Source organism: Tyto alba, unplaced genomic scaffold (genome assembly GCF_018691265.1).
Source record: "Tyto alba isolate M040663 unplaced genomic scaffold, T.alba_DEE_v4.0 Super-Scaffold_22, whole genome shotgun sequence".
NCBI classification, from domain to species: domain Eukaryota; kingdom Metazoa; phylum Chordata; class Aves; order Strigiformes; family Tytonidae; genus Tyto; species Tyto alba.
The window spans coordinates 24,787,399-24,812,350 of NW_024881296.1; the positions used below are offsets into that span (position 1 = coordinate 24,787,399).

The 24,952-nt window shown below is 40.0% G+C and overlaps 1 protein-coding gene across 3 annotated transcripts in view; it reads left to right on the forward strand.

Moving 5' to 3' along the window:
* The window catches only part of SNX9 (sorting nexin 9), a 67,002-nt gene extending 53,081 nt beyond the window's left edge, over positions 1-13,921 (forward strand). For all 3 annotated transcript variants that reach the window (XM_033011645.2, XM_033011643.2, XM_033011644.2), the window contains exons 13-18: positions 589-666; positions 6,348-6,424; positions 7,342-7,431; positions 8,878-8,992; positions 10,449-10,540; positions 11,870-13,921. In XM_033011645.2, coding sequence (XP_032867536.1) covers positions 589-666; positions 6,348-6,424; positions 7,342-7,431; positions 8,878-8,992; positions 10,449-10,540; positions 11,870-11,917 — 500 coding nt within the window. In that variant the 3' untranslated portion in view covers positions 11,918-13,921. The remainder of the gene's footprint in view (positions 1-588; positions 667-6,347; positions 6,425-7,341; positions 7,432-8,877; positions 8,993-10,448; positions 10,541-11,869) is intronic.
* The last annotated feature ends 11,031 nt before the right edge of the window (positions 13,922-24,952 follow it).

A 24,952-nucleotide genomic window follows, 5' to 3' on the forward strand; every position in this document is an offset into this window, starting at 1 on the left:
TAAATAATTATAAAAAACAGTTTATTATTCAGATAATTGCATCAATTTTTATCCCTAGATAATCTTGGTTTCTAGTACTTTTAAATGTCAAATCCATGATTTGAGGAGAGTTCAGGTATTATAGGTCTGTATAATAATCTCATTTCTTAAAATATTAATCAGATCTATTCTCCATATCGCTGCAGTACTTCTCACCACTGCCCTGCCCAGAAGGGTAAAGTCTGCTCATGAGGGGGAGAAAAACATCTCACTGTACGCATAGGAGGACTGAGTTTAGGAGTGCTGTGAGATTTTTTTTTTTTTTTTTTTTTTTTTTTTTTTTTTAATAGCAGTCACACACTGTTTCCCTAGCTGTTTGTGGCTTTCTGGAATTCAGATTGCAATTGTTTTATCCAGTTTTGGAACATCTGTAGCAGGGGTGGGGGAAAGAACGTGCTAGTAAATGCTTCACTAGAAGAAATGTAAAACCTAGCTGGTTTTGACATCTGCTTCTATCAAGTTTTGGAAATACACAGATTCAGTCTCACTTACCCTTGCGGGTTTTTCCTTCTGTTTCCCTTTTTTTGCCCATCCTTTTCCCACTTTCAGCACTACCCAAGGAATACCAGAAGATAGGAAAAGCATTGCAGAGCCTGGCACTGGTCTTCAGCACTAGTGGATACCAAGGTACTTGTGTAGCTTCATTTGTACTTTACTTAACAAAATATATTTTAATTACATCATGCTACATTTTTTGCTAAAGATCTTAATGCTTTCCTCTTTGATCTTTAGATGCCAAACATGATTCTGGGAAAAAAATACTAAAAACTTGTTTTCCTGTGTGTATTATGGGGTTTTTATATTCTAGTCTGCAATCTTGTTTTCTCTCAGTGTATAATCATGTGGTGGGTTAGTGGTGGTGGAGGAGTTTAGCTTGATCTCATTAATATATAACCTTCTTACTGACCTGATTGACAAAACGTGCTGTAGCATTTTTTGTGATATCAAAGGAGAGGGGAGAAAATGTTGCCTTGAAAATACCTGTCACAGAACTATTGTGTGACTTCATGAAACCACAACTGCACATGAGGATGGAAAACTTACTACAAGATTTTTGTATACCATTCTGTGGGCTGGAGGATAGCTACTGCAGCCTTTTCTGGTCCTTTACTTTTCCTTTTCCTTCAAGAACCCTATAATAGAGCCTGTAATGTTAGGTATGAAAGTTGTGGGAGGGAAAAGGAGGGCATTCAATGGCTCAAAGTTCTCCTAAAATGTAGTCTTTAGGTCGAACTTAAAAATCCTGCTTTGATATGTTAAGTTCTGCTGATGTTTTCCAGTTAACTGAAAAATATTTCCTCTTATTCCAGAAGGAGCTTATTGAGTCTATTTTCTCTGAGATTCTCTTGTCAAATGGTTTTTGGTTTTGTTTTCGTTTTTTCTTTCTTTTTTCCAGACTTAATAGCAAAATTACTTACATGTTATAGCATAGAGGCTTCCTGAAATCTTTCTGTCTTAAGACTTTTAGTTGACCAGTACTTAGTCTGACTACTCATCTATCCCTTGCTTTGTACTCTTAAAGCCTTTTGCCCCATAAACCATGTATTAAAATGAAAACACTTCTGAAACTCAGGTTTTCTGCTGCTGGAAACATTGGGAATAGGCATAGTTCCTGTAGGTAGGTCTCATCTTTGTTCTGTACTTCAATAGGATGACTGCTTAGTTAGAATTGGAACACTGCATATTGCCTAAAATGTTACTTCTGGATTTGAGAATCAAGTAGGGTATTTGCGTAGATAGGTACTCCTAGCATAGGTTAGAAAACTTGTAAATCCTAGCCAGATACAATCTGTAGCAAGAGTTCTTGAGAAAGGATTGAAAATTGCTTGAACTATAACACACATTCTTTTGCCAGGGTAAAGGGAAAACAATATGGCTTAAAGCTAGGATGCAAACTTGCAGAACAACCTTATGAAGGAAAGCTTCAATTTGATTTCCAGCATCTTCAAATGGTGTGAAAAAATAGATCACGTGATGCTTGGGAACAAGACAAGGATGTTTCTTCGCTCTTTGCACAGTTGTACTTAGTTGCGCCCGATTATCTTGCTGAGGAAAATGCCCTTCCCACTGACGCCTTTGTCCTCATTCCATGTATTTTGCTCTTTTTAATAACAGGTATACCAGTGCATTTTTTTCAGAAATAATAATATATGGGATTCTTTGATTTTTAATTTGAGTTCCCAGGAAGAGAGAATAAGTGCAGTGCACGTGTTGCTTTAAAAGTCTTCATCACTGCTGCCCTCACTGTCCTGCCTGCTGTTCGTGTACAATTCCATTTGATGGTTGCCTCGAGTACAGGTCTGTGGATTAAGCAGGCGCTATGCAAGAGACATAAGCACTTGGATTTAAACTGATAGGATGTGGATGTGGCTTTCCTGATCTCAGTATTTAATAGAAGGCACATTCCTTTAAATGAAAAAGTACTAGCTAAACTGAATATGGGGTGTGACTGTGTGATTTTTCTGGACTATCAGTAAGGAGGAATGGCTACTCCAGCTGTACTTAAAGGTGCTGAGTTCAGTTTGTGTTGGGATCTGAATAGCTTCATCCTCTTTTTTTTTTTTTTTTTTTTTTTTAAATACTTGAGTTCTGTAAGTTTGAGTATATAGGCCACTGAAGATTGCAACAACTGACTTGATGACACGAACATTACCAGCTATTGTTAGCTGACTTCTGACATGCTGAATACACTGTTAGCTGGTTCATTTGCACTGTTAGGATGGGATGTATCTACTGTCCTTACCCCTTTCAGTGCTGCCTGCTTGCACTGAAAATCCTTATGTGCGGTGTATGTGCAGTGAATGTCTACTGCCTTCGCTTCCAATTTCCAGCCTAAAATGTTTAAGATTGCACCAAGCAAGATGAACTCATTAATCTGACTCACTCAAGTTTGTTTTCTTATGCTACAGATTGAGCCTTATCAATTATTTGCCAGGCACAGAGCATATCAGGAATCTGTCCCAGGTATTTGCAGAGGCAATGGTTACCTTTAAAACTATTCAGGACACATTGAGAGGTTCTCCTTTAACTTGGCCATGGGCCTATGTACCGTCTGATCAGTTTTAAGAACAGGTGCTTTGAAGGTATTTGGATCCTGGTCCAAAAATGCATATTGGGCAGCTTCAGAATATGCCCAGAAGTGTCTTGCAGCCTGGCACTATGTTGTCTATCTTATCGCATCATGCAATGGTCTTAGGTTAACACAGCCTTAAATATCATGGCTTCTCTTTTGCGGCACCAAATCTGGGTGAGTCTTTCTGCTATATTAAGAAAATGCGAATGGCTGTGGTATGCCATTCACCCCTAGTAAGATCTCCTAATCCTACAGCATCCCTCAGGAATTTTGTTAGGCAGTTGCACGCAAGTTTCACTATCCTGCCAGCTAGCAACAAGCACATCTTGTCTTACAGGCTGCTTGCATGCTGAATGGTGTCAGTCTGGGGTGTACTTGTCAAGAAAAATATTGCTACAAGTAGTTCCCTTGTACATCAAACTGGATCTTTTTACTCCTGGATGGATCTTTTTACTCCTGGATTCTGTTAAAACATGCTTTGAAAGAAAAGAAAACAAAAACACTTCTTGCCAAAAAAAATTCTGCTGCCCCAGTCAAGCCTCACAGAGTATTAGTTCCCTCAATATACCTGGTGTATTCCCTCAGAGGTGATAATCACTGGCATTTACCAAGCAGTTGAACTGCTAAGAGATGCTCTGCTAAACATCTCCAAAAGACACCTTGTAGTTTTACATTTTCTTCATCTTCCTATGATAGCATTCAGGCCTGTAAATCAATGAAAATATTAATTTCTCCTCGTGGTTGGCTTAAAATATCTGTAGAATATTACTGGACATTTTAACTGGTCTTTTTACAACTACCTTTAGTCAATGCTTTTAAGCCCTCTCTGTTTCTCGTGGGGATATATGTAATGCACACTGCTCTAATTTTGTGAATGTCAGCAGCATGTGGGGCTTTCTGCTTTTTCATTGATTAAAGAGCCTCTGGTATATCCTTGCACTGAGACCCAGCTCAGCTTTCACAGCTTGAGTTAAGAAGCCCATTCCCAGTTTCCCATCGGTTCAAAAGGTGAGAATGCTAGAAACTCGACCTTGTCCAGGTAACAAAACTGACCAAAACCTCTGCTGACAACAGTGATCAGGAGCAATCTGCTGATGGAATTCAGGTTACTCCGATGGGTGAGCATGCGGGTTGTGTGCAGTGTCTCTGACAAGGTGGCCTGGTGTGGAGGGTGCGGCAGGTGAGAGATGAAATCTGACTCTTTAAGGCTGCCCTGGCACTACCTGAAAAAGAGATTGCAGAGGAAAAGGATGCAGCATGAGGAGCTGCAGATATCCTTCTATGACTTGGGCGCCCTACTTTTGAAGGAGTGCCTCTGCTTGCAGTAGACACTCTTAATGCACCCTGTACCTTCTACAAGCTGGCTTTGTGCCCTGCTGCCCCCAAATGAAAGAGCATTGGCTTTGGGAGGGTTTGTCTAGGTTCTTTGAAGATCCAATCTATGATGGTCCTTTGAGTTCTGCAGAGAAGGGAGGGGTTTTCCCTTTCTACTCAAATATACATGCTCTTCCTCTTTCTTTTTGCTCAGATAGAAAGTCATCATCTTTTACAGCATTATGAACAGCAACATCTAGACCAGCCTGGCTGTTGACTCTAATTAAAGCCACACCATGTTTTGCCCCAAAATCTAGGAGTCAGTTGCCTAAGCAGCAATTACATCAAGGTTACTTAGGGTTAATTCTGAGCAGACATGAGGAATTCTGAAATAATGACATTATTTAAGTCTACCTGAAATAATGAAATTTATCTCCTTTAATTTTTTGTTATTGTTTTACAATGATGTGAAGATACATTCTGAGTTATGTACCTCTTAGATCTCACAATGGGATTTCATGTCAGTTTTATTTTATCCAGACAGGCTCAAACAGGAGAAAAATAAATATTTCTTTAGCAGTGTTTGTATTGCTGGGCTTACTGGTTCTTAGGATCAGTAGCTTTCCCTCAAAGCATTCTGCTTTATGAAACCAGTCTAATGGAAAGTAAGAATCGATTGATAGAACTGAAGCAACATTCAGTTGTTACCTTGCTTTCTTTAAGACACGTTAAAATGAAGGAATCCTATCTAATAAATCTCTAACGTAGATAGGTCCTTATGTTGTAGTAAAAGATGATATTTTAATGTTCAAATTAATCATTAATTAAATTATTAATTTTAAATTAAATCACTGATTAATATCTGTAGAATAAACCCAAAATGTTAATAAAAGACTGCTGCCTAATATCAAGGTATGTCTGAAAGGATGAGAAAAATAATTTTTTCTTAAACTAAAATTCAATATCTGCAAATCATACCTTCCCCTTTTTCTACCTCAATTTGCTTTCCATACTGTTGACTACATGCTTTGGACAAGTTAACAAGGATGACAAAAACCTGTGGTGCTTTGGAAAGGTGAAGTGGCATGGAAAAAAAACAAGAATGTAAGGCTTGTTTCCATCTTTGTCCCATGTAGCCATGTCCTGCTAGTAATAGTGTTATGAGTGTTTGTGGTGTTACCTAGTTTAGGATTTGTGGTGATGTCTGTATTTTTGATTGTAGTTTGTGGGTCCCTTTGATCTATTTCATATGATGATGAAAGTTAGAAACTTGCTTTCAAAAGCAGCAGTTCTTACAGAAATACTGAAAATATTATCCAAGAGATCCCTAAAGGGTCAGAAATCTTGTTGGTAACAAAAAAAGTTAGTTGTGTCTCCTTCTGCTTCTCTGACCTTCTAACAATTACAGTGCAGAACTGCTAGAGAGCTTAGGGCTGGCATCACTGCTCAGTAGGGCATTGTGGAGAATTTACTGCTTATCAGATACGAAAATCCTTTGTATAAGAATCAGAACAGCAGGTGTCTCTTCAGCTTTGTTAGTCTCTCTTCTAGTGTCACCCTCCTCATTCTCCCTTCCCTCCCGTTCTGGTAGGCTTCCTGTTGCCCCATGTGCAAGAATACCTGTGTATTTAAACTATGTATAATTATGAATCATGGAAGTGAATAGTGCTAGTACTATAGTAGATCAGTGTTTATGTGGTCCCTTTAGCATTCGTTTTCTACAAGATCTTCAGAGTTTTCCTTCTTTAATGCTATAAAAACTACTAATGTTTTTCTAACTTCTTTATTACTACTGGCTATAAAATGATGACTAGGCATTTATTGTTGTAAAATAAGCTATTGTAGAGATTCGCTTTGAATCAAGGCAAGTTTGTTACTGTATTTGACTTACTGTAATTAGAACACTGATGTTTACTTCTAGGAGAATCTGATCTCAATGGAGCAATAACAGAAGCAGGAAAAACTTATGAAGAAATCGCCAGTCTCGTAGCAGATCAGGTAGGAATATTATGAATGCATTGGCATCATGTGTACAAACATATCACCTCCGACTTATTTTTTTTTCTTCTCTTAAAACATAACTGCTAGTGCTCCAGACCAATTAAGAAATTACTATTAATACTTTTAAATGCACTATCATCTTTTCTACTATGTATCAACTTGGGGGGGATGTGACAGGAAGGTATTTCTTTTGGGTCAGAAAGCTCAGATTCTGGTTTCTAAAATAAAATTATTACTTCCTCTTTAAATGTGTTTTGGTTTCTGATGTGAGCGAGCTGTCTTCATTACTCATACAAAAGAATGAGATTTAATCAAGGATCAGGTTTCTACCTTCCCCTTCATTACCCAGATGTCTACAGGATCCAGATCTTACTGCATTTCATTGTCTTGACATGCAGTTGCCTGAATCAGTAAAAATCAAGCTTAAATAAATCCTGATTGGTGTCACTATTCAAGTCATAAATTGATGTTTAGTGTATTAAGCTTAAGTCTCTAAATCACAGATCTTCTTGATCTCAAGGTTGAGTCTGTTTTTAAAACAGCTTTCCAAGTCAGTGACTAAGGAGATGCACCTGTGCATGTACGTATCTGTATCTGTAATGAGATTGTACTGATAACTCCTCTTCAGTGAAAATTTGAGGCAAACCTCCTCACTTCATAAACTAGTGTTGAGTAAAACAAAGAACAGAGGCACCTGCTCACTGGTGCTTGGTGCCTTACTCTAAAGAGCTTATATTTTAATAAGGGCTTTTTGAAATATTAAAAACTTGCAACAAACAATTAAGACTCTTTGGTTTGGGTTTTTTCTATTCTTCTGTTTTTTTCCCTCACCCTTTTTTGGCATCTTAATTTCTTTTCTGTGATGTTAATATGCCATGGATACTTTTTACTAATGCTTACACTTTGTTTATTAGCCAAAGAAAGATCTTCACTTTTTGATGGAAACAAATCATGAATATAAGGGATTTCTTGGTTGCTTCCCTGACATCATAGGAGCTCATAAGGTATGTGAGTGGCCTTTCCTTTTAAGGGTTGGGCAATAGGAAGATCTGCAGCAACAAAAGTGGTGGTATTGTACACTGCATTTGTGCAGCAGCCTGGCCCCTACTTCTAGAGACACTGAAAGTTTTTGCAAAACTGGTGTGTTGATTTTTTAAAAATAAAAATACTTAGAGAGGAGAGAAGCTAGAACTTGTCTCAAGATTTGAAAATATCATGACTTTCTGCTACAGTAGAGAAATAGAAGCTTCGTGATTTTCTTAAGGTTATCTTCATATCCCAATGTGGTCAACAGCAGTAGTGTGAATTTGTAGTAGTTGAATCTTACATGATAGTTGATACTGAACCATACCAGTATTGTAGGAAAAATCATGTACGCTTACATGGCTCGCTTAATGATATGTGATAAATAATCATGCACTGCCTAGAAGTTTCTTTAACGTTAAAAAATAGAAAATAGGCCTAACTTTTATGGGGAACAAAAAAAAACCCAGAACACCAGCAACAAAAAAATAACCACTTTTTAATATGAAAGCCATCAAATAATACAACAATAAACTTAGCCATTGTGCCTAGTTTGGGATATTCTCCTCTTTTTGGGTCCTAGAGTTTTCCATGTGTTCATGTGCCTGCTGAAACGTATTTTAGGAAACTAAAAATTTTGAAGTATTAAACACCAATTATTTTTTTTTACCGCTTGAAGTGTTAAATGTATGAAACAAGAACATACTTTTGAGAGTATCAAAGATAAAAGCATATCAGAATTGTGTATTCTTTCTTCAGGACACTTATGGTCCCTCATTACACAGAATCCTTGGGGAAAAATACCATAAAAGGAGAAGAAATGTTTTTAAAACTGAAAACATAAGCCTAGTGCCAAGAGATGTGTAAAGAGGTTCCCTTGAATGCTGCTTGGCACAAATACATTGTGAAGGGGGAGGCATTTCTTTTTATGCTTGTTGTTTATGTGACATGAGGATTTTCCTAAATCAGAAGTTATACATTGCAATGAGTTGTACCTCTTGGAAAACAGCTGTCTCATCTTGTATAATGCGCAAATAAGGTTCTATAGGCATTTGATAGTTTGGAGCTTTTGGATGTCTGTTGTGTTCGTCAGCTGTATTTTCAAACTTGGTCTTTTTGTCCTTCCTGTATATATCCTTGTGCATTACTGTCTTCAGCAAACTTAGTTTCCTAGTGACTGTGTTCATGCCTGTGTTTGAAGTCACTTTTTGCAAGCTGTTAGAACTCTTGAAAGCAATAGAGTGAAATAACAAACTTTGGGTGAAAATGTGGGGAGGCAGAATTCGTTGTTGTGCATCTATATATATATGTGTACAGTGTGCAGGCTCAAAATGTGGCCAGTGGCATTTTAGATGACTATTAAAGACCTAAAAGTTGACTACTCTTTCAATCTACTCTTTTAATCTTTCTGCATTTGGTTTCTACAGGGAGCAATAGAAAGAGTGAAGGAAAGTGATAAATTAGTTGCAACCAGTAAAATAACACCACAAGACAAACAGAACATGGTGAAACGTGTGAGCACCATGGCTTATGCACTACAAGGTAAACCAAATTTTGAGCTAAATAGTAACGTTGTAGACCTCTGAAAGACATCTCTTAAGTTACAAACTTTGGAAGAGAATCTTTGTTCCTCCAGGAATGATAATAAGAACTAAATGTGGGATTTTGGATTTTTTTTTTTGTGACCTGCTTAGATTTTCCTAAAATTGCAGTTATTTTGCCCATTGTTTTCCTTCAAATCTCGTATTGCTGTTGCAAAAGATACATGTTTTGGAAATGCAATTTCAAAAAAAAAAAAAAAAAAAAGGCAACCACCACAGACTGATTCTTTCATTTTGAAGTGATAATGTCTCAAAGAAAAAGCATGGCCCGTAGTGCAGGAAGAAGTTCATCATGTGCAGAAGTGTTTTTTCTGACTCACGGGTTAGTCAGACGTGATCCAGTTTAGATTTGTGTTCTTGTGGATAAAATTTCACTTCCTGGATGCTCTTTGAATTAACTTTTTCCTCTTCAGGTTAGAGATTGTCATTGTTTAGGACAGAGAGACTAGGACAGAGATGTTGTAAACATAAGATGTAGCACACCTCACTTGAAAAACCAGGGAAGTGAGGAGTCAGGGCTCAGTCCTGCAGGATTGTCAAGCCCTTAAGTGCATCCTGTTACTCACTTCCATGGGACTACTCATTGCTGAGGGGGTTGCATTTTTTTTGCTGACTTAAAGCCACGAGTACTCAGTATTTTACAGGAGGAAGTCAGAGCAGCACACAAAAATGATTTTAAAAACAAGAAAACTCCCTACCCCCTCCTTCCTGGTCACAATGATGCAAGAAGACAGCTGTATAAGTGGTAATCATGAAAGAGCCCTCTAGGATGACTTTTACAATCTATAATATTTCTTCTCCCTCTATTGGTATCTGAAATATATTTAACTTTTTACTTCAGCCATAAGCTGTGATCTGACAGGAGATGCAAAAAGTAGTGAAAGGTGTTATAGATTCAGTGATGCTGTTTCTCAGGTTTCTACTGAAATGGCCTCAGTCAAAAATGGGTCAAACACTATTGGCTGTATCTTGGGTTTTTTTGAGCTAGATATTTACAGCCGTGGCTTACAACTTGATATCTATACCCTTGGAAATCTGAATGTCCTAGCCAAATTCTGTTGGAAACACTTCAGGAAAGAGCAATTACCTTGGTAGGAGAAAATGCTATTTGTATTCTTTATCAAATCTTGGTACACCTGAGCACTGTAACAAGAACTTGGCTTTATCTAGGAAGTGTCTGTATTTTAGCAGTAAGTGATACCCTACCAGTTTTACAAACAGCTCCATCATGACTTGAGTGCTGCAAGCAAAATAGGTTGTGAAAGCATGAGAACAGTAACTACGCTGGCAGGGCTGGACACTGAGCTTGTTGCACAGTAACTAACCTGAACTGAGTGAAACTGTTCCTAATTACAAATGCTTCTCTTAAATAATTTGCCTCCTGGGTCTGCTTGCAGCTGAGATGAATCACTTCCACAGTAACCGGATTTATGACTACAACAGTGTCATTCGTCTGTATCTGGAGCAGCAAGCACAGTTTTATGAAACGGTAAGGTGTAGTATTTCAGTGCCATTTTCCTGGCACATATGGTGCTGCTACTTTTATAAGAAATACTTGCAGTACTTAATCATCTTTTTCTCTGAGCCTCTCCCAGAGAGCAGATGTTTGAAGAATTGTACATGTAACAAATTAAAAAAAAAACCAAAGAATGAGTTAAAATAATATTTTCCTATAGATACTATCCTATGTACACAACTGTAATATTAGACACGATAGACTTAAAAACCAGTGTTGAGAAACATAATTGCTGACAGCTTGATCCCCCCCCCTTCAGTGCTAGTTATAAGGTTACAAAGAATTTTAGTTCTGTGGTATGCAGTAAGTAGGACCTGCTGCACTGAATACAACTGAATGAAACATCCCTCCCATAGGATGGGAGGACGAAGGGACGTTTCTGTGATTTAAAGCCTGATGTATACAAGTGGGAGGTGGGAGGGGCTGGAGTGGTTTAGGTGACATATTAACTATGTTAACTCTGAACACTTGAACTACAACCTTAGTTCCATTTAACATTGTTCTCATGTATGTATTCCTTGTGGGTTCTTTAAATGAAAACTGAGAACAAATTTTCTAATGTGATATGCTGGTAAAACGTGAGTTTGAGCGGGCTGAAACCTGGCTTCTATCACTTAAAGGAGTAATACAAGTAACTGGTTGCTCTTCACAGCAGTAAAAGGTGCTGGTGAGCCTACAGTGGTGTATTTAGTGGACGAGAACTTCATGTCCCCCATCAGGTCACTGTGCTCAGTTTCTCTGACACATCTGATGGGGTCAGGCATAGGTTTCCCCTTCCCTTCTTTCAGTCTCTTGTCCAGTCTATCCCAGTTCTGGTTGCAGCCTCACCAGTCTCCTTGTACCAATCCTCTCTCCCCCAGTACCAGGACCAGATCCACGTTCACATGTGGGATGCTGGCTACCGTGGGAGCTGTGCGGAGAGCACAGGAGCTCAGTTCTGATGTGCGGCCTTGTTTCACCAGGGAAACGCATTTCATGAAAAATCTAGCTTTGTTCCTGTGGCCCTCCTGCATAGTGCAGTGCCAGATAACCTAATAGGTAGGATGACAGCCCTGCCTACAATACCTTCTCCAACACAACCTGAGCAGTGAAAGCATAAAATGAACAAGGCAGAAAGTGTATATATGAGAAGAAAAGTCTTTACAGTGGAATGATTTGAGAGTCCTACATACACAAAATCTACAGTAAAATCTGTAGTTTTTCAGAAAATGAGGGAACAATTAACTTAATTAGGCCTGCAGTCCTATTTTTGTGTAGTGTGAAGTGACTACATATTTAATATGTTCTGTTTCTTTGTTTCAGATTGCACAGAAGCTGAGGCAGGCACTCAGCCGCTTTCCTGTGATGTAGAGAATAAGGAGTAGTCAACAAAAACAACTCCGAAGTGCTTTTCTGATTTGGAGGCAATGCTATTAAAAACTTATTAGCCTTTGCCAGCCAAAAAAACCCACCAAAAAGACCCTAACAACAAAAAAATCAGTTGTAGAAAAGTAATTATTTAAAATTTTACTTTATCAGCTTAAATCATAAGATAAGGTTCTCTCATCTTGAATGCTCTCCCATTTGTAACATTATTTAAATAAAAACAGTTAGATAATGCTGTCAGTTATAGGGATCTAAATTATCAAACTGATATGTTGCCATGGACTTAATGCAGACTTGCATCTATCAGATGGTCTTCCAAAAACTCTTAATCAACATCAGAGTTACAAACTTATATCTTTTTTTTTTTTTTTTTAGTGGGAAAGCAGACCACCTTGAGAAAATTACATTAATATTCATTATATTCAATTCAGCTCTCTAGCAATTCAGTAGCCAGGAGGAAATTATATTGGTGTATGTTTCTGGTAAATGTTCATGATAATCTCCTGAAGGAACACTTTGTTCTAAGTTTTGCTTCCCTTGTGCAGCCATGGCATACTGCTCCTATTATGACTTCTGGTAAATACCATTCATTCTTCTCTCTTTTTTCCCTTCTAACTAAATCTTGTACTTGTGGCACAACACCTCAGAGCTTATGTCAGGCTCTTTCTTTCTCGCTCTGCACTGTGTAAGAAGACAAAGTACAAACAAGGAACGAGCCATTCAGGAAGGTGTGAAAAACCGTTTTCCCTACCAGCACTTTGACACCCCCCAGATGTTATGCCATGAGGCACTGGTGTTCCTCAGTGCCATGCAGGGCCAGCTTCCCTTTCACCCCTCAGTTGGCAGTGTTTCAGCAGAGGGGACACTGACACATCTAACCCAGACTAGTACAAGTCCCCAGATTCCAGCTAAGCTCAGGCCTTCGTGTAGTAGTATGGTATGCTTTTGGCTTGGGTTAACTTCTCGTTACCTTCTAATGCAAACTAAAAGGTGACAAAAATACTGAATAACATCATTAGTTATCACACAAACTCTGTGCTTTGATCATCATCTCTTACCAAGTGGCCCAGTGTCCTCTTTCATACTACTGAAATATCATTTGAGGCCTGGGCTTTACAAAACAAAAAAGCCACTGTCAGTCCTGTTCAAAATGGGCAGCAACTGCAGTAATTAATTTCATGCCATATGCAAGCAGGAAAGCCAAAACGCAGTTTTTGCTAAAATGTGCCTAGAAAATAAACATTTTAGCAAAAAATAAAAAACTTTTAAAATGCATTTTACCACTAAGCCATTCTAAGTGACGGGTACAGTCTGCTGGTTGGTTGAATAGTTGCCTTATTCTGTTTTGCATTGGTGTTAATTTTGTGTGCTAGAAGGAAAATCCGGGTCTGCCTGAATAACCTGAAACCAAACCAAACAAGACTAAGCCTAAGTCTAGATGCTTTTCAGTGTCACAGGTTTTGTTCATGTTTTATAAACCTTGTCTTTTTCTCCTCCCAATTTTAGTTGTTCGCTTCCGAAATTCCATAGCACAGTGTTGTTTGATACAGCCATTTAAATATGTACAAATTGTAAAGAATGTGTATAAATGTTTTACACCAAATGTAAGGTCTGCTTGCATGTAGAAGCAGCTTATATAATAAATTGTTACAATGTGTACAGTAAATTCTGAAATCACTTTTTCAAGCCAGCATTTTTATATTCACTTTTTGGTAATGAAATATCTTTGTAACAGACTCTTAATTTGGGAGGGGGAAGGGAGGGTCTTTTTACCAATCTTTGAATAGCTCTGTATGCACTAAAGTTGAAGGTTCTTTATCTTGAATAGATTATTTTGGAATCTAAGTATATGCTGTGCTTTCCCACTGCAGGGAAGCTATGACAGTAGCAACTGTATCAGAGATGCAACATTTTGGCAAAAAAGAAAAACTGTTCAAAGACTTCTAGTAAAATGAAGGTAAACTGATAATAAATATTTATGTATATCCACCAGACTATTTTATTTTTTTCTTTACAATCATCATATTGCTTTTTAACAGGGTGATGCAGTATGAGGCAAATCTTCCTTATAGCTTTTCATCAGCTTCCACACACTGGCCAGCTGAGGAGTGAGGAAGCATCCATGTGTCTTCCATAAAGCAGGCATCACAACTGAATGGTATAATAGTGCTAGTGACTGCAAAGCAGGAAAGGCTACGCATATGTTGTAAGCTTTCTTTATTCAGGTCAGTGCAGCTCGTGGTTGATGGAACCCTCCTGACTGCAAATAAGTAGTAGAGCACAGTGCTACTGTGTATTTCTGGCTTTGTGTCAACATGGTGTTGACTCAGAATAGAAACTGGATTGTTTTTAAATTACACATGAATAGTGGCATGGTGAGTTGGGAGCAACAGAAAATCTTCACACTGAAGATACAGCCATAAAACAAGAATAACAAGTCAGAATAAGACTTGAGCAGTGCCCTCATGAATTTCTTTTGTCATAGCTGAATAATTAATCTGTGGAGCATCCAAAAGCCTTAATGCTGTTTCCTGGTTTATGCTTTTCTTCGAGGGTGAGCCAAACACTGGCATTATCCCAGTGACTTTGTAAAAGACATCAAATGCTCTAGCTGTTGGGTTTAACTTTATATTTTAATTGCTTATTCCATTACTGCTAAAATACTAAATTCATTTTGTAACAATAAAAATGTAGCTATACAAAGGGGAATGCTACCTGTATTTCCTGTTTGCAGTTAATCCCACATGGAATTAGACTGCAGCAGCAGATTTTGTTGTTGCAATGTATGGTATGTTTTTGGAAGAGTACTGTCTAGCGCAGTTAGTATTCTTTAATGCTATAATGAGGCCTAAATTTGCATGAGTGCTGGAATTTTTATGTTGCTGAGCAATTTCTGTTTACTATGACAGAACAGTTGAGAAAGTATTACCATAACATACACTGTATTCTGTACATTCTGATTAATATACGTAAATAAGATACATCAATTTTACTGCTACCAAAATTAGTCTTGTTTAGTGCAGCAGAACAATTCAGACTAACAGCCCTGTAAGAAAGAGATGCATCTCTTGTGCTGTGGTTTAGTCTGATAGACACCAGACACGCTGCCAGTCTGGATTGGCCGAAAGCACTCCCCAGCCCCGTGGCCTGCAGCCATCCGCAGCGAACAAAGCACTCGCTGGGCAGGCCTCCTGCTCCTGCCTCACTGCTTCACGCCGAGACGTGTGAGCGTGCACCAGGGGAAGGTGAGTTGGGGGGGGAGTGTCTTCAATCATCTTTTTTTTTTCCACTCCACATACTTTCCATATTTTCTATAACTCTATCAATAAAATTCATACTAACTGATAAAATAACAAACAAGTATGGAACAGGAGAGGTAACCACTGGGGCAGAAAAAGAACCCCTTTCTTCTGGTGAAGAATCTCTAACAAAAACAGCCCCATAGAATTAGAAACATACAGACTGGCTGGAGACCAATCCACCCATCCTGAAGTGTAGCAGTATCAGTTATACCCATACTATTTCAAAAAACATCTGAGTCACAGAATCACATTTGCTTGGAATCTTTGATATTCTACAACATGCTAGCATAGCCCTTTCCAGTAAATCAGCATGTTATTGCTTAAAAAGCTTTTCCTTACATACATCATCACTTTTGTAAGTTGTCTGTGTATAAAATGCTACCTCTAAGCTTGAGTTTGTTAGAGCAGTTAACCAACATATCTAATAGTTTTTACATTCTAGAAGTCCATCCTCATGTTAAAGTGATCCCCTTTCTTGCCTGGGTGCATAAATGTAATCTGTTCTCTTCCTCATGCCAGTCCTGTTACTACATGCCAGAATGAGGATTGTATTTCTCACCCTTCCAAGAGTGTCACTGCCACCTCAGCAGTTCAGGGCACTGATGCCCAGGCTGCCCTGCCGTGTTGCTGCTTGGCTGCACAACTTCCATACAGTGGTCAAATACTATAGGTACAGCATTGTGAGTCTTACCACAAATTACATGTAATTCCCAAACACATTTTCCATTTATAATGATCAGTTCTGTCTGTATTTGCAACTCAGACCTAGCTGGGGTCATGCAGGTGGTTTTGCTTTTAATAAACTCGTTATATTCCAATTATTTAACGGACTTTTAGTGTAAGTTTTCAACTCATTGTATGCCAACCTTGTCACCATATTTAGAATACATGCTCTTGAATTTCTTCTGAGATTTGAATGTGAGAAATTTGTCAAAATTATTTCTAAAACCCTTCTGTTTGCACCTCTATATCCCCTGCTTTTAATTTTCCAGTCAAAGGAAGATTATTTACACAGATTCTTCTCAATGAACTTTGATTATCTAGTGTTTGCTTTTTTTTTTTTTTCTTTTTTCCCCCCATGGCTCTTTGCACATCACTGTGCACTCGTAGCTGTGACTTCGAGATCTCTGTAGTATCTGCTGACACAAGGAAGTGTCTTTGGGATACTGAATCTAAACTGACAGAATTTCCTTGTTTTATAAAGGTAAAAAAATGTGTATGCTTATTTTTACTCTTCCAGGCCTTTTAATATTTCCTAATTGGTTATGTGTTCTTAAACTATTATTTTTTGCCCTCCTTCAGATTCCAGCTAGTATGCCTACTGCCTTCCTGCTGAACTGTAGGCTCTTGTCATCTACAGAGTTAACAACTAGTTGCTTCATGATAGATTTGATTGGTTTCTTTGAACCAGTCCTGTCAATCTGAAGCCAGCTTTCTCATGTTTACTAAACATCGTTCTTCCCTTATTCTGGCCTGTGGCTTATTCTCCTTTTAAAATATATTTTTCTAAGTCATGTATTTTTCTGTCAGGGCTGAAGCAAGAAGGCGTATCATACTACTGTCTGTTAACAGCAGACTTTTGCTACCCTTAGTTTTCGTCTTATACCTAGCATCTTTAAAGACTATTCACTTTTAAAAATTATTTGCTAATAAACTTATTTTGTCTTAGCACACATTTATCAATTCAAGGTCACTTTTAATTCACATTGCTTTCTGTTGCAATTAAACCTCAGTAGATCCAAATCTAAAATGTTACTCTTCACTGGTATCTTTTATCTTCTGAAATGTAATTCCCCAAACAAGTAATTTGATGAACTGTTATTCCGAGAGATAGTTTTCCTAAAAAAATGTGTAATGGAGTAGAATTTTAAAGATGTAATTAAGTTGCTGTCTCCAAGAAGTTTGTTAAAATCAGCAGAATAATGACAAGTGGCAAGTGTGTAAAAATAACAGAAAATAGGGGAAGATTGTGGAAACTTTTTTTTAAAAGAAGTATTAAGTGGTTTGGTTTCTTCTGAACTGTACGTTAGTTATTTGACCTTAGTTATTAGCCTGTCCCCAGAGATACTCGCCAAGACCGAGGAATAGGGGACGTGTGATATATGTGTATGCACACATATAGGAACGTGCGGTGTTTGTGCTGCTTAAGATTGCTGAGCCAGTCCCTGTGGGCTGACAAGGCTGTGAAGAAAGGTGTCAAACAGAGAAAAGTAATTTGTCAAGTGGGTTGGTAACCAGGCAGGTTCTTTGGCCATCTAACAGAATTGATAAAGGGGAAGGGATGAGCGAGGGAAAACAGAAGAGAATATTTATTTGTCATCAGCCAGCTTAGAAGAAGCTTGACTGGGGCAGTGGAAGAGTACTGCCTGAAAAGCTTGGAAAGGCAGAGAAAGTCTGTGATGTGACTCTGGAGAGAAAGGGGGCGGGGGGGGTGGAAATGGAAATAAGAACAAAACAAAAAAAAAGGGGGTAAAGGTCTGCTTTAGATTTTTGAATTCCTTTTCAGGGCTTCCTGAAAAGATGTGCCCAAAGGTTAGAAGCAATGAGAGAAGGGTCAGTGGTTAAGTTAACTTTGTTTAGCTGTTGGTTCCCTGCCAGAAATAGCTACACTTGGAGCCCTTATGTGCTTTCAACCATAACGTGACTCAGGGAAAAGCCTCCGTGTTTGACTGCCTAGAAGGGATGAGCTTAAGCTACTAGGATCCGTGAAAGGTTGGTCCTGATGCTGGTATTGTGAAGTCGGTGGGCTGTGCAGTGCTATTTACATGAAGGGGTGACTGACAGAAAGGCTGTGTCTGCAAACGTGCTGCTGAGCTCAGGAGAGGAAGAGCACTGCAGTTACCTAAACCAAAGCAGGTCAAGTGCCCTGGAGCTGAAGCACAGATGCCTGGGGGCGTCTGGCAGCCAAGGGAGCCGTGGCCGCTGCCTGATCATTCAGGGTCTCACTGCATTTCTTCAGACTTCTTCCTGCCCATGAACAATGTCTGCCCTGAACTAGGAAAGACCAGAGCAATATGAAAGCAAGCACCAGGTGAGCTCTCCAGTTACTGGTTTCAGTAAATTAACCTGCTCTGAATGTGCGTGATTTTTCCTATAGGCTTTCTCACAGGAAATGTCAGTATGGGGATGGACGGACAGACAAGTATTTTTACCTTTTGCTGTCAAACATCTCTACCAGGATGTGTGAGTATTTTCTCTGTATTTCACTGATAGGGAAACTGAGGGACAAATGAATTGTTACACACCAAGAAGGTATGAGGGCTGAGAATGGAACTCAGCTGATAATTCTGAGGAAGGAATTTGTTGCTGAAATTCACCTAAATTGAAAACTGCAGTCCCCAACCACTACCCAACTTCCTCCTTCTCCCTTGGGCCTCCCCATGTCCCTACCAGCCCCTGCAGTCAATGCCTAACTCCTGAGCTCCTCACAGTTTGCAGTGGTAAAGTTTCTGGTACATGCAAGAAGTGCCTATTAAATGGCTTGTCATAGCACCCACCACATCCACCTGCAATTATATGATGCCTCAAGAACTAATGAATTTGGTCACCCACAGGAGACTCAAAAATAGTGGAACAGCTGACTGGAGTTGACAAAATGGGGACTGTGAAGGGCACATTCTCACCCTTTCAGTACCAAAGGAAAGGACAAAGGGACTGAAAACAGGACATTGATAAATTGAGAGTCAAGGCTTTCATTTATGACTGTTTATAGTAGAATATCTGAAGAAAATCTGTTTAAAAAAAAAAAAGTGACAGCTGTGGATGAAACTGGATGCTAAATATAATGGTACTTTCAATGCAGAAGCTAAGTATCAGGCTTCTTTCAGATCTGTAATTACATCAAGAGAACTAAGTCAGGTTAGTTAAGGTACTAGCTGTTGTACTCTAAAGCCTTTGGTATACAGGAGTGGTAGCAGTTTCTAGTACGATGAATTACTTAGAACAACAATCATGTTAAAATAATTAGCAAATAACATTGCCCTTTTGAATACAGATCAATATGCCAGAAACTATAATATTTGTAAAACTAGATAGAAGTTCATCTCTTAGATTAAATGCATCCCGTCATTATGCTTACTTCTCTGCTTTACATTTTGAGCAAAGAATATCTCCCTGCTCCCATATGATCCTTGTGCATTGCCTGCTCATCTAGACCCTTCTGGACCCATCAAAATGGGTTACGCTCCTAACATAAATTGCACTGCATTTGCTTTGTTGGCATCTCTGAGACCCCGTGTCTCCAGTTAGGGCAGGAGGATGTCCTTGCTAGTATGTTTTTGCCATTCTGTAAGACTGTCTGGAGGACCTTGGCTAGGCTGCCATCCGTGCTGGGTTTGTGTGAGTGGTGGGGGTTTTGGTAGCAGGGGAGGGGGCTGGCGGGGCGGCCCCTGTGAGAAGCTTCTCGAAGCTGCCCCAGCTCCAAGTCAGACCCACCTCTGCACCAAGGCTGAGCCAATTAGCGATGGTGGCTGCACCTCTGCAATAATGTATTTAAGAAGGGGAACCTGGGAGGAGTTGGAGTGGTGGGGAAGAGTTATGAGGAGAATCTCTGTGTGAACACCAAGGTCATTGGGAAAAAGGAGGAGGAAGGGGGTAGGTGTGCTGGAGCAGAGACTGCCCTGCAGCCCGGGGTGAGACAGCAGGGCCACCCCCGTCATCCGTGGAGGTCCATGGTGGAGCAGAGGCCGACCTGAAGCCTGTGGAGGAGCCCACTGAAGCAGGTGGCTGCACTTAAGCTGGGACTCTGAGGGGAAAAGCAGCCCCGGTTGTTGCAGTTCAGCACTGGGAGGACTGCAACATGCGGGTGCGACCCACGGGGGGGCAGCGTAGGAATGGCTGCATCCCATGGGAAGGACTCCCCCCCCCCCCCCGCCCCGTGAGAGGGGAAGCATGCTGGAACAGGGCAAGAATGTGCAGTGTTGCCCCCCTACCCCGAGAAGGAAGAAATAGCTGGACTGACTGTAACCCCCAGCACCAGCCCCCTGTGCTGCTGGAAGGGAGGAGGTAGAGAGATTGAGAGCAGAGCTGAGCCCAGGAAGAAGGGAATGGGGGGGGGGGAGGTTTCTGTGGATGTGGTGATGCTTCTCACTGTCCCACCTTGTCTGTTAGGTGCTTTTGTTAGCGTTTGAATTAAAGTGATGTGGGTTTTTTTTTTTCTTCCCCTAAGGAGTCTGTCTTTTGCCTGTGACCGTAACGGGTGAGCCACCCTTCCCTGTCCTTACCTGGATTCCTGAGCCTTTTGCTTCATTTTCTCCTTCTCAGCACTGTCAGGAAAAGGGGTGAGTGAATGGCTGCCTGGTGCTCAATTGCCCTCTGGGCTCAAACCACAACACATCTTCTTATGGTACTACCATCACTCACAACTGTACTGGGAATCTGAAATATTTACTGGCATTTCTTAGAGCCCCTTAAAATGTTTACATGATAATCCCCTTTTTCTTCTTTTTTTTTTTTAAAAACCAAACCCTGCCACTATAATGTCCAATGACATGCTGGAAACACCGACCTTCAGAAGCCCAAAATGAGAGGGCCACTGTTTATCCAATGTTCAGCTATTTATATCTATGTTACTATTTTTAATTTAATTATTTTCAAGATGGACACAGGAGCTTGTCAAGTTTTGTGCATCAAATAATACAATGATTCGCCAAGTTAAACTATTGCCAAAGGGGAAGGTGCCTCAAAAGTGAGAGCCATATAGAGGTGAAGGACAGTTTTAAAATTGTTGACTAGTTCCTGACTAATTGACTAGTATGTTTAAGCTCAGTAAAGATTTTTTTTTTTAAACTCAACAACTGGAAGAGGAATTAAAAGTTAAACATAGCATCCGTTGCAATATAGTAGCAGAATATAAAACAGCCTGCTTGCTGTTAGGATGGAGTTGCTGAGCTTGACACTGCCCCAGAAGGTTCCTGTCTGACTGCACTCACAAGGACCGCACAGTTCAGGACTCATGCACACAAAGAAACTCGAGAAGTAAGGAAACTCTTCATTTGTCTTCCCTGCTTAAGTAGTGACAATTTTCTGGCTGGTTCCAAATTGCACCTATCAAACCTACAGCAAGGACTTATTTTTTCCTTTTTTTTTTTATTATTTCCAAGATAAAACTTTGGGAAGGAGGTAGGTATAGAACACTTCTTCCCTAGTATGAGCATGTTTATGCTTACTTGGCAATAGATAAACTTTACTGGGGTAAGAACTTGAGCAAATCTAGCTGCTGCTTATAAACAGTTTTAATGCTTGTCAGAAAGGAAACAACAACAAAAAAAACCCAAACAAACAAAACCATAACGCAAATGTTTATGAAAGTCTTCCAAATTTGCAATCAGTAAGAAGAGGTTTCTGTCCAAAGACTGCTGTACTGTAAAGTAAGTGTCCAGGCTGGCTGCAGGAGTGGGAATCTATTCGAATATGGTGTAAAATCAGCATAAGAAAGGGGCAACTTGCAGGGACTGCAGTGGTTTCAGAGGGGATGGGGGGTCTGCTCCTAGAACAAGAGAAGAGTTCAGAAAAGCCCCTCTCTGAGTGAGCTGTTAGGTTTATATCTAAACTATCTAGTGTTAGTTTCTAATAAAAATGACTAGCGGCCTTAAGCCATTTTTGAATGGTAAAATAAAACAGCCCTTCCTGAAAAACATTGTGTGTCCCAGAGGAAAAAAAAACCAAACCCAACCAACAAGTAACCATCGTATTGGGTGGTTGCAAGGGAGCTTGTGCAGAGAGCACTGCTGAGCTCTGTGGGGTCTCTGGGTGGTTCTCACTGCTGGGGAGCCAGAGAGCAGTCACCAGCTCAAGTCCACTGCTGAACCCTGGCTGGCTCCAGGCGTATGTGAGGCACCCAGGTCTGGTGCTAAACTCTTCGACAGCATGGGGAAAGAGAAGACAGACATGCACCATCATTAACCGCTTCTCCCTCAACCCCAGGATGCAAGGAAACCTCCCCTGGCCCTGTGTGGAGCCAGCTAAGATCTTACAAAGCATATTGGTGCCTCGCCAAAGAGGCTGTGCTCCAGATCTGATCGCCCTGAAGGCAGAGAGGGGTGTGAGTGTAGATGGTTTCTGGCACAGTGAGTAAACAGCTCTAGAAATCTGCCCCAGGATACCTTATCCTGTGGGCCTCCAACCACCACCAAGTTAAACTCAATAGCCAGCACTTGGCAACAGTACAAGTGCCAATGATCATAAAAAAAAAATATATATATTAATCTAATAACTCTAGTCAACACGCATAGATCTGTCTCGTAGGGCAGCAGATTGCTTAGAAGTAGTCACTTTATATTGGTTTCTCTGCAATATGTTGTATCCTGGCCCATCTAGGACTTCTGTTCCTGTATCAGGGCAGTGTTCTGAGTGGCAGCTTCTAGGATTAAACTGATTTTAGTTACTCTGTCTTTTAAGAGGCATTTTTAAGCTCAAAGAGCATCTCTGCTTTTATTCAGGCATGCTATGAACTCTGTGCATCAGTGTTTCCATGTGGAAAAGATCTGCACCAGTTCTGGCCCTTCCATGTAGTTTGCAATAAATTTCCAGGACCAGACAAAGTCGATTTCAAATTTCTGGAAGGAGTAGAGAGAATTCAGCTGAACTCTTACCAAAATATGCAGGGAATATTATTCAAGATAGCTACTCTGTAAGTAGTTATCAGGAAAGCTGTCATTGCACCCACCTTTTTAATAGACATGGGAAGCAATTGCAGGGGTAACCAAGCAGTAACTCCCTCTATGCATCAGGATCACTACTAACAGAAACTAACCCTCAGTGGACCAGCTGGATAAAAAGCATCTGAGAACAAAGCAGGGAGGAGGGAGGAGTAGGGACAAAGGTGAGAAAAGGTAATGGCAGTGTAAGGAACGGAAAATAAAGTTGGTGATGAGGGCAGGCAGCAGAGCAATCCAAAAAGCAAATGAAGTAGAGGTAATGATAACAGCAGCAAACAGAGGTTGCATGTGGTGAAGGATGCCTGACAGAAGTAGGGCTGTTACTTTTGGCTTGCGGCTCAGAGGGGAAGACGTGAACATTGATGTCACACTCCAGCCTCCCCTGCCCCCTCCAAAGTTTGTTTTACATGGCACTGGAATTCTCACACCCTGGGAGCTGGCTTCCCCCCAAATCCACAGCTTTGCTGAGCTTTTCCAGCCACCCCCGCGCGCAGTCTTTCCACCCCACCCCCCTGCTTTACCAAGCTGCTGAGATTGCTCACGCTCTGTGCTCACCCCTTCCCACACACACCAGCCTGCCCAGGTCACTGGTACTACTGGGGCACCTGTAACTTTTGGCTGGTACCAAAAGCAAGAAAACGTTCTAGGAACGGAGTGCAGACTACAAGGAAAAATGGTTTCTCATCTGTCTTCCACCCTGATAATTTTTAAGCCCCGCCCCCCAGCTTGGAGCAAAAAGAATAATAATAGGCTGCAAACATATTTAATTCTAATTCCTGCACCTTTCAACCAGCAGTGCCAGTGAGTCCTAGACTAGCCTACTCACCTGTACAGACTAATCATTTTGCTATGTGTGCCATGACCAATCCCCGGGCTAGCAGGAATTGCATGATGGCTACAGACACAGTGAAATCTAAACCACCTGCACCCTGGGGTGGGAATGCATCATTCTTATTCAACCTCAAACTCCCATCGTGGTTTATATGTTAATAGTGAACACCGCACAAGTTAGAAATATAGGTGACTCTTTTTCTAAAAGCAATGCAAAATCCTGTTTTAGTGAAGCAGAATGGCACACCTAAATAAACAAGTCAAATTGTCAAAAAACAAATACTGACTAGCAAGCAGAATGAACGCCTATCTATGTTTATTGTAGATACATAGTCCATGGATTTAATTGGTGCATTATAAATAATGTAGCATACCAAAGCGGTTGTTCAAATAACTTCAAACCATGGTATTTCCTCAGTCCTTCTCCTTTCTGGTCTGTTACCCTCATTCACACATTCTGTGGTATTTCTGCTACCCCTTTACAGCAGTACTGACAGAGGTAACACCTTGTTCATTACTCTTCCTTTCCTTTCAAGAAAAACATGTTACTCACTCTGCATTCACCATAAATTATGGAGCTGTGAAATAGCTTGACTCCTTATCCAGTTTGCTCCATTTTACTGCTGTAGTTTTTCTTTACCTGTCTCCAGTTCGTGGCTGGTGTTATACTGAGGAACTCCATTAACTATGCTGATTGAACTAGCTCGTATTCACTGTCTTTTCAAACTATTCTAAGTCATCTTGTCATAAAGCTGCTAAGGAGAGAAACACCTGAGATTTACTGCCCAATGCCATTTTTACAAGATTTTTCAGAATTTGCAAAAAACAGTTTAAAAACCCCCAAACCCTCAGTCTTCCAGATAAATTAGTATGTTCTCCTTCCTTTATGTGAATGTGTTATTACACTGCCCCTTGCTTTTTGGTTTGAAACCCCTTCTAAATCTGAAAATTAATGGACACGGCTTTCTAAAGCATGAGGAGACACAATGCCACAAAGCATCTATTTATAAAATGAAATGAGAGAAACGGGCCCAACTTCAGTTTAAAAGCACCACATATGTTGTAATAGAAACAACTATGGTGGAAAAAATGTTGACGTGATAATAAACGAGCAAAGCCATACGTGCAAGACAGTTTGGGTTGCTTTGAGAAGGTAACTGAATGCATGGCTTTTTTTCTGTGTGGGTTAGTATCTGGCATACAACCAGTGATCCATTATCAAAGGCACT